Source organism: Gymnogyps californianus, chromosome 4 (genome assembly GCF_018139145.2).
Source record: "Gymnogyps californianus isolate 813 chromosome 4, ASM1813914v2, whole genome shotgun sequence".
NCBI lineage: Eukaryota > Metazoa > Chordata > Aves > Accipitriformes > Cathartidae > Gymnogyps > Gymnogyps californianus.
In genome coordinates, this window is record NC_059474.1 from 26,539,911 (window position 1) to 26,556,877 (window position 16,967).

Genomic DNA, 16,967 nt, shown 5'->3' on the forward strand with positions numbered 1-16,967 from the left:
TGTATTAATGCTACACCTTTAATATATGTGCTGTTTTTAAAGCTTAGAGGTAATTCTGTCTTCTGGGGAACCTGGCATTTGGCAAATAAATGCGATGATGATTGTTCTACAATACTGGGAAAATGGATGTCTGTAATTTCTATGTCTGTGTAATACGTGAAGCAGAAGAGAGATTTACCTTTGTTCTTATTTATACCTACATTCTGTAGCCGTAGCCAGAGATTTTGGTCTTGTACCTCCCCTAAGTGGAAGTAAAATCTAGGAAGTAGCTGGAGAGATGACGAAGAATCAACTATAGTTATCAGCTTCACTGAGTTCTGATCCCAGCATTGAGAAGAAGAGAAATTTGTTTTTAAGGAACAGCCAGCACAGAGGTAATTAGCTTTTTAAAAAGCCCTGTTTTGATAGGCTGGCATATTTTCAGATAACAGGGTTATAAATGCAGTGCTTGATCTATAATTACTTGTTGGAGCTATAGGTCTCCTTTTACGTGGCAAATAAAACTGAGACAGTTGGTAAGTAAATGAGACCCATCTTCTGAATGTTAGGAGTTTCACATCTCATCAGCTCAGAATCCTACAATGGTTATCTCTATATAACAAATTAATATTTGCAAGGTTTTTCCATTTAGCTGTTTTAAAGATCCTGAATAGAAGCAGAAGGGGATATAAGAAGGGTATTTACTTTAAGAAGCAAAATGGGGAATTATTTCAACTCACAATTCTTTCTTACAATGTTAATTAATGATTTCACACATTTCTATCATGTTAAGGGTGAAAGGCTAAGCATACTGACTCCAGAAAGAGCTAAATTATTCTTGTACTACTGATCACTGTCTGCTGTGGGAATTCACTGTATTATGTGGAGATACTGGTGAGTCATTATTCATGTGGAAGCTTGAACTCTTACAGTTTCTACAATTTATAATTGTTGAATGTAAGTAATTAGACTCTTTTCAAGAATAAAGTGGAAGTGATTAGTTGTATTTTTATTAAAAAACTCCAAAACTTTCTTTGTACACCTGGTTGGTATGCATTTGTTTCTGTTCTGATTGTGATGCTTATATCAAATACGTATTCCTTAAATGACAGAAATAATGTTACCCATTAACTACTACAGTACTAATTAATCAAGTGTAAAGCATATGTTCTTACAGAGCTAAAATTTTCGTTGTTGAAATTGTACCTCAGAATTAATGTTCCTGAAATGGATGAAATTTGCAATAAATGGTTTCTTTCCATATCTACTGAAAATGAAGTAGGTAACTAAATCAGGTGTTTGTCAGGTTTCACACCAGGATCCATGAGTACTTCTTGCTTGTAGAATGAAAGCATCCCCTGCTAGTCTGACTAAGCAGCATTCAGTGTCCTTTGAATAGCAAAGACCCAAGTCCAGAAAGCTAAGGATAAATAGGCAAATGCCTATAAACATCTTAGGGTTTTCTTTTCAGTGGTTCTATAGAGAACTATTCATACTATAAAAAGTGCTGAGGAGACTTTTTGAGACCATCTGCAAATGCAAGCAATTGTATCTCCCATACTTTTGTTCCTTGTTTGCAACTAGCACCTGGATGGGAAGTAGCTAGCAAAAGAAGACCTTAAAGATTGAGGGGTTCCATTGATGTGTTACTTGAAACGTCCCCAAAGTGCCTTTTGGGTACCTAAAGGTGGTTTGTTTTTTTTTTTTTGTCACCTTGACTTCTTCCTTCTACTTAAAGATATGTATATCTATCAGTTGTGATGTTTACTTGTACACTGAAGAGACTTGATCATTCTACTCCATAGCAAGGAGGACACTGACGTTCTGCAGCAGCTCTAATAGCAGCACACTGGGCACAACATGCCAGCACTGTGTTTACCCTGCTCTGGCTTTCTGTTGAAGATGTTTCATTTCATATTCTTAAGTCATACCTCCTTAGGAGGTTTGTAATTGCTAACGTTGCAAACTTGGAAGCTGTATAAGCATTAAAAGTACATTTATTTTAAGATACCTAAAGGAAAAGCAATGTTTTTCAATCAAGATGGGTGAAGAAGGCTCTGTTTTACGTGTTGTGATGCAAGTTTGACTAGAAGCATTAGTATAGTGCTGAACGCACAAATTGCTACTGGCTCATTGAATCATCTCTTCCAATGAGATGTCATAATGTGTTGCCATCTCATTCTCTGAGGCTGGCTGTGTATTCACTGCAACATGTTGCTTAACCATACCAGTGTCTTATTTGCTACTTATATTGCCTTGAAGTACTGGCAGAATGGAAGGAGTTAGAGAACAACATGTACCACAAATCCCATGCTTTTTTCCTTATGTATAGCTTCCCACCAAGAACAAATCAATTATCAGTCAGAGTCCAGACTTGACCTGGACCTGACCTCAGTCATTAATAGAGCAGCTCTCTGAAATGGCAATGTAATATGCTGCTTTTGCTAGAGCCCAGGAGTAAAGCCAATATGGAATTTGTTGCTAAAATTGTTCCCAGTTCTAGCAATGTTTTTATACTAGCTCTTTTATACTAGTTTGAGGAACTGGCTTTTGCACTTTTATATACATTTTCCAAAAGCTATAACCACAGGATGATTGTAGGATAGTTTGTCTTCTCGTAGCTCTGCTATAGCTATCAGCTGTGCACTAATTTCTCTTGCCTTTTCCCCAACATCTTCGTTCTCATTCTGAATAAAAATGCCCTTCATGCCCTTCCTTAAGCTAAAGGCAGCTGAGCAATTGGCAAAGATACTTCACGGCCCCCTGCCAATTGTTGGCAGGCGAGCAGCAAATGTTTTCCAAAGCACACAAACCAACCAGGTATAATATGTGGTTATAGTAGCATTTTAATGTTAGAGCACACATTTTTTGGCCTTAACTGCTTTTATACCTCATATCACCTTCCACAGAACTTGAAAAATAGCAGTTATTAAGCCTGTAAAATTCAGATCAGTGTTGCAGACTAAGACTTCTAGATGGCAAATCCTTTGTCTTTATGGGCAAAATAAGTTTTTTCAAGCCCAGTTAACCAAAGAAAAGGATGTTCCTTGCTGGTGACTCCCTATATTAACACTTGAAGTTTTTTCCCTTGGAAGTACTAAGCCTTCATTTTGATGCATTTGTTGTGAGTTGAAAAGAAGGAACCGATATCTTGGCGTTGGACAATTGCTTAGAATTTTGCAGATTAAAACCAACAGTATGAATACAGCCTCCCTTAACTTATCTGCGGCCACTGTGCTCAGAGATGCTTAAGACAAGGGATGCTGTCTTCAGCTGAGATGATGGTGCTTTGTCCCCGAGATCTAAATGACTCTGTTGTGCCAGAACGAGCATAGTTGCAGAGTTTGAATAAAACTGCAGGTTTACTACTATATTTTGCTCAAGAGGAAATTTTTTTTTGCTCAGTCCATAGCATAATGTAGCTGTGTTCATGCTAGGACATTCTAAAGAATGTCAGTACCCACGTACCATAAGATGTTTCTTCTGCTAAAACCATGATTTATCAAGAGTTCTTTTCCCTCAAAGAGATGAGTAGCAGCTGCTTGCCTTATCCTACAGGGAGGTTTGTTCAGGCATAAATGCATTGTGATAATTTAGAGTTGTGTCCTCCCCCATGTAGTTGCTCTGATATTTTTAAAGTGGGCAGCTCTGCAATATTTGTAAGCTTAGAAACGAGTTTATTTGATTTAGAAAAAACTTGCTCTTGGAGCGGTTTGCCAAGGTGGGTATTTTGCACTCTAAGTAAAGCAGTATTTTTTCTTCCTCTAAATTCTGGGAACATGGAGAAATCACCTGGGTAGATTGATGTGTGTGATTAGATGGAGCAGAAACAATTAGGTAATGCCAAATTCTGCAATATGAATGTTTGCTTAGTGTCTTTTTCAAAGAGATTTGTATTGCAAGGTAAGTAAAATTGTATACAACACTGGTGAAGTAGCATGTATGAATACTGTTTTAGCAATCATCTTGCAATTGGACTTCTGTGAATTCCCGAAAACACAGTTAAAGTTTAGGTTGATACATTATGGTCTGCATTTTTTTTCTTGTCTTCATCATCTTTTTACCTTTTCAGCCAGCTGCACTGTATTAGTGCACAGCATTAGTCTTAGCTCTTTGTAGGGAACTCTTGAACTCTGAGGAACTCAGATAATGACACAGAAGTTTAGGTGTACCGTATTCTGTGTTGCAAGGTGGATGTGAGCTTATCAGGAAAGCAGATGTTTTCAGGGGATGCTAGACCCTCTGTGCAGATACCCTTGTGAACACGATGAATTTCAGTAGCGTTTTAAAGGGATGTCCCCCCCTCCCCGCCTTGAATTTTGGAGAGAGTGAAACTTCAGTTTTGAGTTAGTATTTAAACTTGCCCTTCAATCTTGCTTCTTCAGCTATCAGTTTAATCTCAGTTTTTTATGATGTGCACGCAAACTAAAAGAGTTGCTTTCTGGGGAACCTAGAGTTGTCTTCAGCCTGCAGTGGTAGCTGGGGGGCTTCCCTCTATTTCCAAAAGCTGAGGTAGTGTGCTGTCTTCCATGGCTCAAGAGTGTTCACAAAGAGAAAGATGCTTGAGTCTGTCTGCACCCTTGTAACAGGGTAGAAATATTTCTCTAATCCAGTTTGGTTTGGACCATCAGGCTGCCTGTCAGAGCAAACCTGTGATCTGGAACAGTGTCTAGGCCCAGAGATTTTCTTTGTGTAGAGCACAGATCCTGTGATCAGCCATTCAAAGGCATGGTGCAAAGCTGGAAATAATCCCAATGAGAAAGAGCTGTATATAAAATAGCTTTCTGATAGCTAAAATTATAAAATAGCTTTGTTCTTAACCCTGCCAGATACTGAATGCTTCTCAAGGATGGACAAAATACCAGTCAGCTTGCAAGCATCCTGGTGAAAAAGGATGAACATGCTGCATTTTAGATCACATTAAATAATGGAAGGCTTCTAGGGGCAAAAAGTTTCTCTACTTCAGGTGCTGGGAGGTGGTCAGCAGAGCTGCTTGTGTAAGTGGACCCAAATAAAATTATATTCAGAAAAACTGACAAGTGTAACACATAAATTAGGATTTTCCATCTCTGGAAATTGTGGCTAATATTCTACATTATCTCATGACCCAACATTGTGAATGCTTCCTAATGTATTTCCTATCTTCCATGTGTACAACAGGGTGGAAGAAAATATGAATGAGTATGCTGGTTTCAGGTGGTAGGGGATTTTTAGAGAGAAGGAAGGAGGCGGCAGTAGGTGGGTGAGAAAAAATGAGGTGGAGAGAAACACGCTGCATCTAAATGAAGTGCTGTATTCCCCCTCTCCAGAGCAGGCACAGTGAGGCTATTCTACTGGCAAGAAGAGCTGTTGTTACCCGTGCTGTTAAGACTTCAGTTAGTCTAAGGAGAGAAGTCTGACTCTGAAGAGTTAGTGTGCTGCTTGACCCCATCACAAGATAATATTCTGTAGCAAATGCTGCTAAGAATGTGAATGCAACAGCTTCTGGGGAGAAAAATTGGCAGGAAGGCAAGTAGAAGCAGACTGTGAGACACTTCTTACAAACTGTGCTTAGAAACCAATCTGTTCTTCTTTATTGTTCTCTGATGAAGGGATGGATTATAAATGGTACAGACGGCCTTGAGGCCTGTGATAATACAATATCTGTAGCTTTTCCAGTTGGAGGCTTAAAAACTCTTAATGATTTTTATGCAAAAAAGGTAAGAATCCATTTTAAAAAAATTCTGAAAATGTACATGTCAAAACCTCAGGCTCAGGAGCAAATTATTATTTTAGGCAGGAGAGGAAAGATTTGTTTAATTGAAAGAACAAAATTTTAAATAAATGTTTTTACACTTCTTTCCTGCTTTGCTTACAGTTTGGCTAAGATAAATATCTAAAGTTGGAAGTTTTAATATGAAAGAGATCCCTCCCATGTTATCTCCACTTCAGTCTGTCCTTAAAGTGCATGCAAAGTCAAACTTTCCTTGCATGGCAGTACACTGAATTCAGATTTTTTTGATGTTGTCTTGATAACAGCATGTGTGTTTGTCTAGAACCATAAAAAGTTACATGTGTCATGTGAGTGTCATACAAGCTCAGTGCAGCAATGAATGATACACTCTTGTCCCACTGAATGTAAGCACAAACACAATGTTCTGCTCTGTTAATAGCCCATACGCATTCTCACACAGTCAGACGTTTGAAGAAAGTATGTGGAAGCAGGGTTGGATATTGTGCCATAGGCCTTAACTGCTCTCTGCATCAGCAGAAGCGGCCTGTGCTCTAAATATGGTTTCGTATCGTACAGTTGTTGACAATGATATATATTTGCTCGCCCTGAAAGTCTCTCGTGACTGGTCTGATGTATGGTAGGCAGACTCGAGAGCCGGATTCAGCCACTAAGCGGTTTTGTTCCTTCTGCTTATCTTTTTTCTTTAAAAGAACATCTTGTCTCTGCTTGTCTTATATCAAATGTAAGGCAAATAAGCAGCGAAATTAATCGAAGTAGATTAAAATGCGATGTGATTTTTGTGTGATAAACAAAAATCGTCTTGAATATCTGGGTAGATCAGTAGGCTGGCTAACAGGGCCATCTGCTGGCAGATGTACTCTAACAAGATAACTTCCAATTTTGCCGGGAACGAATCTAGTTCTGGGAGAGGTTAATGGCTTGATTCTAAGTTCCAAACACCTATGACTCTTCTTCAATTATCTTTGTAAGCTGCTTCATACTTTATATTAATTCCTGACTTCATAGCAGAACTTATTACTGTAAAAATAGAGAACTGCTTAACTATAAGCTCCATTCAAATGTTAAATGGGATGTTTGATTTGGGAGTAGTATTGCCATAGATTACGCCACAATTTAAAACTATATTCTGGGGAAGCATGGGTTTTTAGATGAATCTCTCAGATCAATGAAAAACGATTAATGTTAATACTTGTTCTTCACACAAAATGTCTACACTGGGGACATTTTACTTAAAATTACAGATCAGATTTCTTGTGAACAAACGTAAAGAAGCCAAATGGTCTGGCATACTAAGATTGTTAGATTTCTTTTATCTTTAATATTGAAAAGGCTTTTGGATGTATTTTAGTTTTATTTTTACAAGCAGTGTGTAATCAATGCAGCATCTCAAACACAACAAGCATGTCCTTGTATACGTGTGCTCATGTTTGCCTGTCTGTATGTCCAAGATGTGGCAACTATTTGATATATTTGATGACTGGAAATCTGATAGATCATAACTGAGAGGTTATGATCTATCCCTTTGTAAGTGTATAATGAATAACATCTGGAACATATGTGTGTATAAGAATAAATTGAGTAAACAACACAAGTAAGCATGCTACTTGTTTTTGTCTTTTGAGTTTCCCTTCAAGAAGACGTCATTACAATAAAGGTGCAGGGTTCTTTAATATATGTGATCTTATGCAAATTAAAGTACATCAGTCTGCCAGTACATACTTGGCAGATATGTATTGCTGGTGTAACAGGTCACAAGATTGTTTCAAGCCTGTGGCAAAGCAAGCTTAGTCTTGCTTCCAGTAGCGTTTATAGCAGCACACTTAAAGCAGTACCCTTGGTCACTCTTGTAATTACAGTAAGAGAAGCAAAGCAGTAGCTACTTGCTGACATAATGGCAATGTACTGTAGACTAAAGGTATCCCTTGAGAATGTGCTGATCTGACTGTATCAAAAAATCTTTCATCTTTCGTCTCTTGTTTTTGTTGTCTCTAACAGCATATACCTTCTTCCCCAGAAAAAGCAGGTTATTACATACTGCCTATGGGCTGCTCTGACCTTTTTGACTTCTAAACCGTTTTCCACTTTTTTCCCCTTTGACAATTCAGCAAATGAAGTGACAGAGATGGATTTCATTACAGGTGCTTTGACTGAAATTATTTATTGCTTACCTATTAAACCTGGCCATAAATGTCATTGATTTATAGTCCCCACGAAAGCACGAACATTAGCCAGTGAGTGCCAGGAGTGCTACTATATAGAAATTATGTGTATGGAGGGATCAGCTTCCTTCTAGCCAAAAGACTACACAAGAGTAAAGCAACGGTGTTTTATATTTTGTGTGGATCAGAACTATTCTGGACCTATTCTTTTTGCTGGTAGTTGATTCTATATTTTCACCTTTCTATTTTAGTGACTGTTTTCTGTTACCTGTTCTAAAAGGATGGCAAAATGGACTGCAGTATATCAGGAAGGATGGATTGGACTATGGAAAGGAGGAAGTCATCTCCTCTTGTCTGTCACAAACTTGTAAGAAAATGCCTGCAGTACTAGGAAACTAACTTGGCAACATGAGTAATACATACAGAGCTAATGAAGCTCTGACCATCAGGGTAGATGGGAGGCCAGGTGTGGTGTTGTTTCATATTCATATTTCTCTCCTGTAGGTCTTTCAGCTAAATGCAAGAGCTGTCCAGTAACTCTGTAATTCTTTGTAAAGCCTTGTCAAGTTCATCAGGGAAAAATTGTACTGTATTGGGAAATGGCATTTTATCTGCAGAGTCCAGTTTTGCCCCTGATTTACTGTGCTGAGTACTGGTGTCAGAGGTGTCTACCCCAGTGGAAGTTCTTGTTTGCACAGCGATATTGGGCTACTGCAAATGTTGCCTGTGTTGTCCGAATTTGGTGTAGCTGCATCTCTTCCATGTGGCACCACTTTGGTAGGTGAAAACATTGGTTTGTCAGCATGGGAGTAGGTAGGCTGTGGGTTTTTTTGCTGTGTGACATATTGGATGTGTGATGTACCGTGTGACTATACCAATTAAAAGTACTGAGGCAGATCACTTTTTTGTGAGGGTCCACAGGTTCCACAGAACTGGTTCTGAGCAAGTTATTGCTGAACATAGGGGCAGTAAAACATGGCCCACCAAAGAAATGTGAAAGGGTTCTTCATAAATTGGTCAAAATATTACATTTGTGATAAAAAAATGCAATGGAATATAGTTTTCCTACTGATATCCCATCCGTTTTTCTTCTCCCTCAGCATGAGCTTCAGAGCAGGCAGCTCTCAGGTTACGGAGAGAGGGAGGGTTTGTCAGAGCCCCGGGCAGTGGCAGGGACAAAGCCCATCGATCGCTCTAGGACTCTGACAGCTGCTGAGGGAGGACTGAGTTGCTTCTAGCAGCTCATCAGTGCCTCAGCATCTTTATGTTGCTGTGCAACTTCATTTTTTTGTTTGTTTGTTTGTTAGTTTTGGATGGTGATAAACATTTTTGTGCCCTTGAGTGAACAGTTTTATTTAAGGTCCAGAAATGAAGACAAATAGCCTGTCCTCCTTTTCCGTCTCTCTCTGGTTGCTGTTTACAGCAGTGATGCTTCAAGGTGAGAATATTGCGTGATAGTTAAATGTTGCATTGAGGTTTATTTTACTCGGGTAGGAGCTGGTGTCCTGATGTGTCTTACAAGGTTGAGCTCCAGAAGTCTTTCATCTGTTTTGTTTTACTTTGTCTCACTGATGCATAGACAAAATGAATGATCATGTACAGCCAGAACTTAAATGCTCTTTGTGAAGCTTTGATTTGTTAGGATTTCTTTTTAATCAGGAAGGTTTGCTTTGAACTCTCATTAGTCCAGGAAGTCACTGTGAGTCACCGGAGAGTGATGTACTCCAAAGCACTTGCTTCCTACGTAGTGCCAGCTGGCATTTGTGCAAGTCTTGTGAGTGTTGCTGTCCTTGCCTTTTGCTTGCAGAAATGTGTGAATCTATCTAAAGGTAATACAGAGACTGCCTACAGAAACTGTGATGCACAAAACAGTGTGGAACAGCAAAAGCGTCGTTTAAAACCTAAAGTTTCAGTGAATTATCCTTAGTGACTAAGTCTGGATAGCAAGAAGCATCTCCAAATACATGGTTTGGAAAAGGTGTTAGGGCAAGGATGTGTTCATATATCATGCAATTGCCAATTTGTGAAGAAAAGCAGCTCAGACTTTTTCCAGGTGGTAGTTGAAAAAGAGCAAATTCTGAAAGTAGCATGAATCTATCAGTGCTGCATTTAGGGAGATATCACAATTGTTAGCCTGGGAGCAAGTTTGACTTCAGAGTTTCCTTCGAATTTTAGCTTGGCAGATGTGTGACTGCAAGTCAATAATCTCTATGCCTATGAAAGACATCAGTAAAATAAAGGTAATGACATTTACCTTCAAAAAAGGCAGGAATCTCTGGATGCAGAGGTTTTTTTTCAGTGGGTGTGAAAAGCTAGAGTTAGCTATTAATTTACTACAGGTGAATGCTGTCCTTATTTGAATAGCTTCATCAGGTAGACTTCTGTTTCTGCACTAAATGATATTCTACAGTATGTGAATGATAACTATAGTTATAGCAAATACTACCTGAAGCTGTAGAAAGAGGATATCTTCTGATACTGCTCAGTGCTTAATCTGATGTACTGACAAATCTATGTTACCTAGCTGTAGAATCAGCCAAAGGAAAATATGCTTACATGCTGTTTAATGAACTGTTCGAAGACTACTCAAATGCTCTAAGACCAGTAGAAGACACAGATAAAGTACTGAATGTCACCCTTCAGATCACATTGTCCCAAATAAAAGACATGGTGAGTAAGAGTACGGTTCTGTTTTTCTAAAGATGTGCAGAAATGTACTAGCTGTAAACATTTTGCTTGGAGTAGAAAAAGCAACTTGCATTTTATTGTGGCAACTTCAGTAATGCTTCCTCACGAGGGTCATGTTTGCCAGTTCTTTGTAGGTTCTTATCTGATGGAAACACTAAGACTTCCATTATAAGTCTGCAAACTTATATCTGCTGAATTGTTAAGGCTTCTTCTGTAGTTAGGTGTTGGTATCGCACCCTCCAGGCAACTTTTGCTGAGTTCTAAATAGAAGGAGCAAATGCTTTTTCTAAGATGCAATTAATTTCTACATAAACTCCCTATTTTAGCTTTCAGTAACTTTTTTATAAATTTGGTTCAGCCAGATATACTTCTAAGGCAAAAGAAAATGTGTCTGGAAGGAGAATGGAAAATCACTTCTGTGACTTCTGAATTACAACTTCAAGGCTTCACCAAGCTTTCAGAGAATTTGTTAGACTGAATCTGTTAGCTGTTTGGTATTCTGAAGCTCGCAAAAGGAAATTCTTAAGATACTGGGAGCCTTAGACAACTATGATTAAAGCTAGGGAGGGTGCAGGGGGAGGAAGGTTTGGACAAGAGAAGGTCCAGATAAGCTGGGTACGGGCATATATACCTGTCTGAGAAGTACTCTTGTGGCCTGTCAGCATTCTGACCTGTTTTGGGCACTACTTTAAAGCTACACAACAAGTGCTGTCTGCATCTAAGATGTGATTTTGTCACCGTCAGCTAGAAATATTTCTACATTTTTATGCAGGATGAAAGGAACCAAATTTTGTCAGCTTACTTATGGATTCGACAAAGCTGGTATGATGCATACCTCAAATGGGACAAAGATAAATATGATGGGTTGGATTCTATCAGGATTCCAAGCAATTTGGTTTGGAGACCAGATATTGTCTTATATAACAAGTGAGTGTGGCTGGAGAAAATCTGCTTGAATATTTGTCTGAGGGAGGGAGGGGGTTGAAGGAGGAATTGACCCACAGAGTCTGAACTTTAATCACTTTACCTTACCTTAGCAAGGGGTATGTTTGTTGTCTTAACATTTGTTGTTGATCATCTAAATATTTTGCAATAAAGCCATGGACAGGATTTGGCAATTGATTATGCTACACAGCAAAGCTGTTCTGAATTTCTCTGCGCTGGGAGTTGAATACCCTGGCAGTCTGAAGTGCTTTCTGCACTGCTGAGGCTGCTGCAGAGCTCTGGAAGATTGTCCACAAAAAGGTGGTACACAAAGGCTGCACTCCTTGTCTGCTCTCCCAGGCCAGTAGTGACCAGCAGATTATTTTCATCTTTGAATGGATTCTTATCCTGTTTGAGGTCAAGTTTGAAGAAGCTATGGCCAACAAATACAACCTAATTTAGCAGCACTGACATTTGGCATTAATGGGCACTGGTACCTGTAAATAATAGTTAATAGTAAGTTCCTACTAAAATTCAGTATAAATATGAATAAGATTTCAGAAGTATGCTTTTAATGGTGTGAAGCGAGGGTCTTCCCCCTTGCCCCCCCTTCCCTGGCCCACACTCTAGGTTGTTGCCTGTCAATCCTGACTGTCACTTTTCTGTCTTTTAGGGCCGATGATGACTTTTCAGAACCAGTGAATACTAATGTTGTGTTGAGATATGATGGAAAAATCACTTGGGATGCACCTGCTATCACAAAGAGCTCATGTGTAGTCGATGTATCTTATTTTCCTTTTGACAGCCAGCAGTGCAACCTTACATTTGGGTCCTGGACCTATAATGGTAATCAGGTAGACATCATCAATTCTCTTGATAGTGGTGACCTCTCTGACTTCATAGAAGATGTGGAATGGGAGATTCATGGTATGCCAGCAGTTAAGAACGTCATCACTTATGGCTGCTGCTCTGAGCCTTATCCAGATGTGACGTTCACACTGATTTTGAAAAGAAAGTCTTCTTTCTACATATTTAATCTGTTGCTTCCTTGCATTTTGATCTCTTTCCTGGCCCCACTGGGATTCTATCTCCCCGCAGACTCTGGGGAAAAAGTGTCTCTGGGCGTTACAGTTCTTCTTGCTCTGACTGTGTTCCAGCTGATGGTTGCAGAGATCATGCCTCCCTCTGAAAACGTACCTTTGATAGGTGAGCTTTACATGCTTTGTCTTTGAACATGGCTTATTAATAGCAGGGCTGTATGTCAGGGAAACCATATGTAATTCGTGGCTGCTGGGAAAATAAAGGTGCTACATGTTTAAAACATAGGGAAATACTTAAAATGTGCGTGGAATTTGTACAGGTATGCTGCAGCTCTTTAAGGTTATTTTGTGTTTATTTTAAATTATATATTAGCTAGCTATTTTGTATTTATTAAATATAGTTAGACATTTAGAATTATTTTCTCACGTCTTGCAATAAAGCTAGTAATGGAAAACAATTTTAGAACCAGTGTATGAAGTGTAAGCAAGAGCTGTAAGCACAAGTTCAGACTGTTTCAAGATATGTTTCTGTCATATCCAGGTGGTTGGATGGCCTGGCTGGGACACTCAGGGTTGACTTAATATCTGACAATTGTTACATTGAATTGTAATGCCTGGCAATCCATTACACTGAATTCTAATTTACGCCTGAGAGTTCAGAAGAGCTGATGTGTAGTGAACTGGTGGTGTTCAGCACTGACCTGTCTGCCAGCTGCCAGGACCCTACTTCTGGCCCTGGCTGATCTGCCCCCTGGGGCGCGAGGCTGCCCGGCTGCCCTGGTGGGACTTCTGGAGAACTAGGAACACAGTTGCCTCCACACTGGCTTCCAGCTTCGTTAAGATAATTCATTATTTTTATTCTCGTTATTACTGTGTACATAAAAAACTGCATGGCTTAGCTGAGACAAAACACTGGTCAATGAATAGGACTGTTGAATGCATTTCCCACACCAGCAGCAACTATTCCTGCCTAGAATATGGGCTTGTTGTACTGGAGTACCCTCTTATTGCGCTGTCTAAATTAAGGAGCCAGGACCTAGCTTCAATCTGCTTTCTCTATTCCCTCACTCTCCCTCACCGTCCTTTCCAACCCCTTTGAAAACTGGGATCACATCACGCTTGTCTGTGGCGCATCCTGTGTCATCGATGCCAGCCCTTGCTTTTCCTGCAGAGGCTGCACAGCAGCAGAGCAGGGCTGGGAGCTGCCTCTTTGCATAGGCACAAGCCACAGTAGGTTAGCTGGTCAGCTGCGTACTTCAGTTGTGAAAAGCAGTGGCTGAGGGGCACAGCTTGTATTCACTGTATTTGTTACCTATTCCTGGCCAGAATGAGCTTTGTCCTTGTTTGGACTAGCCATGCTAAAACTTGCAGTTTGAAGAAAATCCAGACAACAAATCTAACGGGCAACGGAGCCACTCTTCAGCTCTGTGCCTGGCCTCTTAGCTGCCAGTACACTAGTTGTGGATACCTGCGAGGTCTGCATATTCACTGGCCTGTGTGAATGTGAAAGCATCCATCTGCTGGTGTGGAGTGTGTCAATAGCTCCAACAAAGCATTATCATCACTTTTGTTAATACATCAGGAAGTGGGATTTCTAATGTGCCATGTGAAGCCATCAACATTGGGATTTTGCGGACACCAGGAAAAGAGCAAGGCTCCTGATAAACATTTTAAGCTGCTTTCTGAATGGGTGTATTTTGAGAAATCAGAGGGTTTGGCTCGCAAGTATTTACCATGCTAATACAATAGTCACTTACTTATCTGACAAAGGCATGCCAGTAATGCGTATGAGGTTTTACTTTAATGGCTTTAATCTTTTTTTTTAAGTGGAAAATTAAGTGTGATCTAAGTACAGAGAATCGGGGTGATTAAAAATTGGTTTCACTTGCATTTATGTTTAGCACTATGTTTGCACATTGTTATTTCTGCATTGAATTTTTTTATTAGGGTAGCATCTTTAATATATTTTATATCTTGTATATATCTTATATAATATCTTATATATATTTTATTTCATGTTCCAGGAAAGTATTACATAGCAACTATGACCATGATCACAGCTTCCACTGCATTGACGATCATTATAATGAATCTCCATCACTGTGGCTCAGAAGCAAAGCCTGTTCCACGATGGGCCAGGGTGGTTATTTTGGACTACATGTCAAAAATCTTTTTTGTTTATGATGTGGGTGAAAACTGCACAAGTCCGAAAAGAGAGAAGGAAGAAGAACATAAGTTAGAGGGGGATGATGGGTGTCAGAGGAGGCACAAAGAGGTAAGGAGTCACCTTTCCAATAGGAATGATGACTGTGATCTCAAGGAGAAGCTCAATGGAAATTTGAATAAAAGCTATGGAGTTCATGGTGAAAATGTTAGGGAGACTGTTAATTGCTGTTCCTGTTACAAAATGCTGATTAAAAATATCGAGTATATTGCTAATTGTGTTCGAGACCATAAAGCAAACCGGGCCAAAGGAATTGAGTGGAAAAAAGTTGCAAAAGTGATGGACAGGTTTTTCATGTGGATTTTCTTTATCATGGTGTTTTTTATGAGTGCGCTGATCATTGGGAAAGCAGCTTAACTGAAGATGAACACATTCATTTTGTAAATCTGAATATACTGGGTTAGCTTGTTTCGGTGGAGCTCTGGGACAGGGGTGCTTTTGAGATCTTTGTCTTGCATTCTGTAACAATAAACAAATTGATTCTGTAGGCTGTGACAGCATGTTGAGACATTGCTCAGCTGAGGGCTTTGTTAGTGACTGTCCTTGCCTGTTAGTACGGGAGTGCAGCCCTGATAAGGCTACTGGGTAAGCACTGTGTGCTCCATCTTGATGGGCGGTGGGCATGACTTCAGGCTGAATGTAGTGGAGCATTGCAGCGATGGAGCAGACAGCCTTGCAGGGAGCACTGTATTCACAGGGCTGCATCTCTGCACCTTGTAACTTGGCCAGCCCTTTCTCTCCCCCAGAAAAAAAATGAGTATTTGTGACATGGTGGCAGTTCCTGGAAATCATCCCTTCATGACATTGCCTTATTTTTTCCTTTTTTAGCTTGTCTTCCTAACTTACCCTTTTGTTATGGCTCTTTCTGATCACTGTTCCTATCTTTCATAGGCTCTACGTGTCTATCTACTGCCTGGTGTGCCTTTCACTTCTAATACCATTGAGCTTACTGAATATGATGGTTACCTTGATCTTCCTCTTAATCATTTCCTGTGGCTGAATATTACCCCATTGTCCCTATGGCTCCAGTAAGTCAGATTCCCAGGACTTCTTCCTCACCAATTCAGAGGGCCTCTCTTCCATTCTCTTTCTCTTGAGCCTAATAATGGGAAGAGCTTCTCCTGTCCTAGATGTCTCATTCCTCTGGGCATTTGTGCAAGATGGGCCTTTAAATGCTACTCGAGACTGCTAAAATAGGAGGCTGTGACTTTTGTCTCTGCTCATTTTATTGACCTTCACCAATGTTCACCCAGTGTGTCCCTTGTCCACTCTTACATCCTCTTTAATACTTAAATTTTAAACTGTTTACAGTTGCTCTGTGCATTACTTAGCACAAAAGCATGATCTTACAGACTCATTAAAGTAGTGCCATAATCAAGACTCCTTGCTCAACACCTTAGTACTTATGTGTATGTGAATGTGTTTGTCGCTGACAACACCAAAAACGCCTCCTCTGTATGTTAATTTCTGTTAACCCTCTCAGACTAATAGATCTGGAAGATGTCTCATGTAGTAAAGTGAGAAGCTAGTACCCCAGGCCTGCCCACAGCAGATAAATTTCTTTTACAAAGCACCCTGAACTTTGAAACCATGATATTCTAGATGCAGTGGGGGAGGCAGAATGACACTGTAATGGATCCCAGTCAAAAATTCATGTGATAAAGCTCATTTTCATAATTGTTACAGTTAACAGGAGCATACCTGTGAAGCTGTAACTTAAGAACAAGGAGTCAAAATGGCAAAGTGATGCAGTTGTTATGCCCAAATTTATTGGAAGAAAGGGAATTGTAACTATTATTATGATGATGTAAATGATACATTGAATTGCTAATGGCAGGGTTTCTTTTGTGTGGAATAATTAATGCCGTAAGTTTATCTGGATTCTCATACATAATGCAAGCCTTAAAGTCCAGGTTCTAATGTAAAGCTAAACTGGGTGGCTAGCCAAGAATAAACTCAGTATGTGGAAAAAGTCTCAAGTGTGTTCCCTGTATATTATCAGTTCCCAGTCAACCAGGGTAACTTTGAATAGCTCCTTTAGAAGACAAGCTGTTCACTTCCACTGTGCAGAAAAATGGTTGCACCTATTTGCCATGGAGTTCAGGGTTTGGCACTTACACTGCCTGTTTGAGGAAACTGATTTGTTCTTTGTTGTGGAAAAAAATACTGTCCCAAAAGCCTGGGGAGTGAAGTATTTAAAGATAAGGGCAAAATATTCA

General features: G+C 39.7%; 1 protein-coding gene across 1 annotated transcript; it reads left to right on the plus strand.

Annotated features, from left to right (window-relative positions):
- The first annotated feature begins 9,240 nt into the window (after positions 1-9,240).
- CHRNA9 (cholinergic receptor nicotinic alpha 9 subunit) lies at positions 9,241-15,105 on the plus strand. Its single transcript, XM_050896699.1, has 5 exons — positions 9,241-9,310; positions 10,397-10,542; positions 11,333-11,487; positions 12,158-12,690; positions 14,549-15,105. The coding sequence occupies exons 1-5, from the start codon at positions 9,241-9,243 to the stop codon at positions 15,103-15,105; spliced, it is 1,461 nt and encodes a 486-aa protein (XP_050752656.1).
- The last annotated feature ends 1,862 nt before the right edge of the window (positions 15,106-16,967 follow it).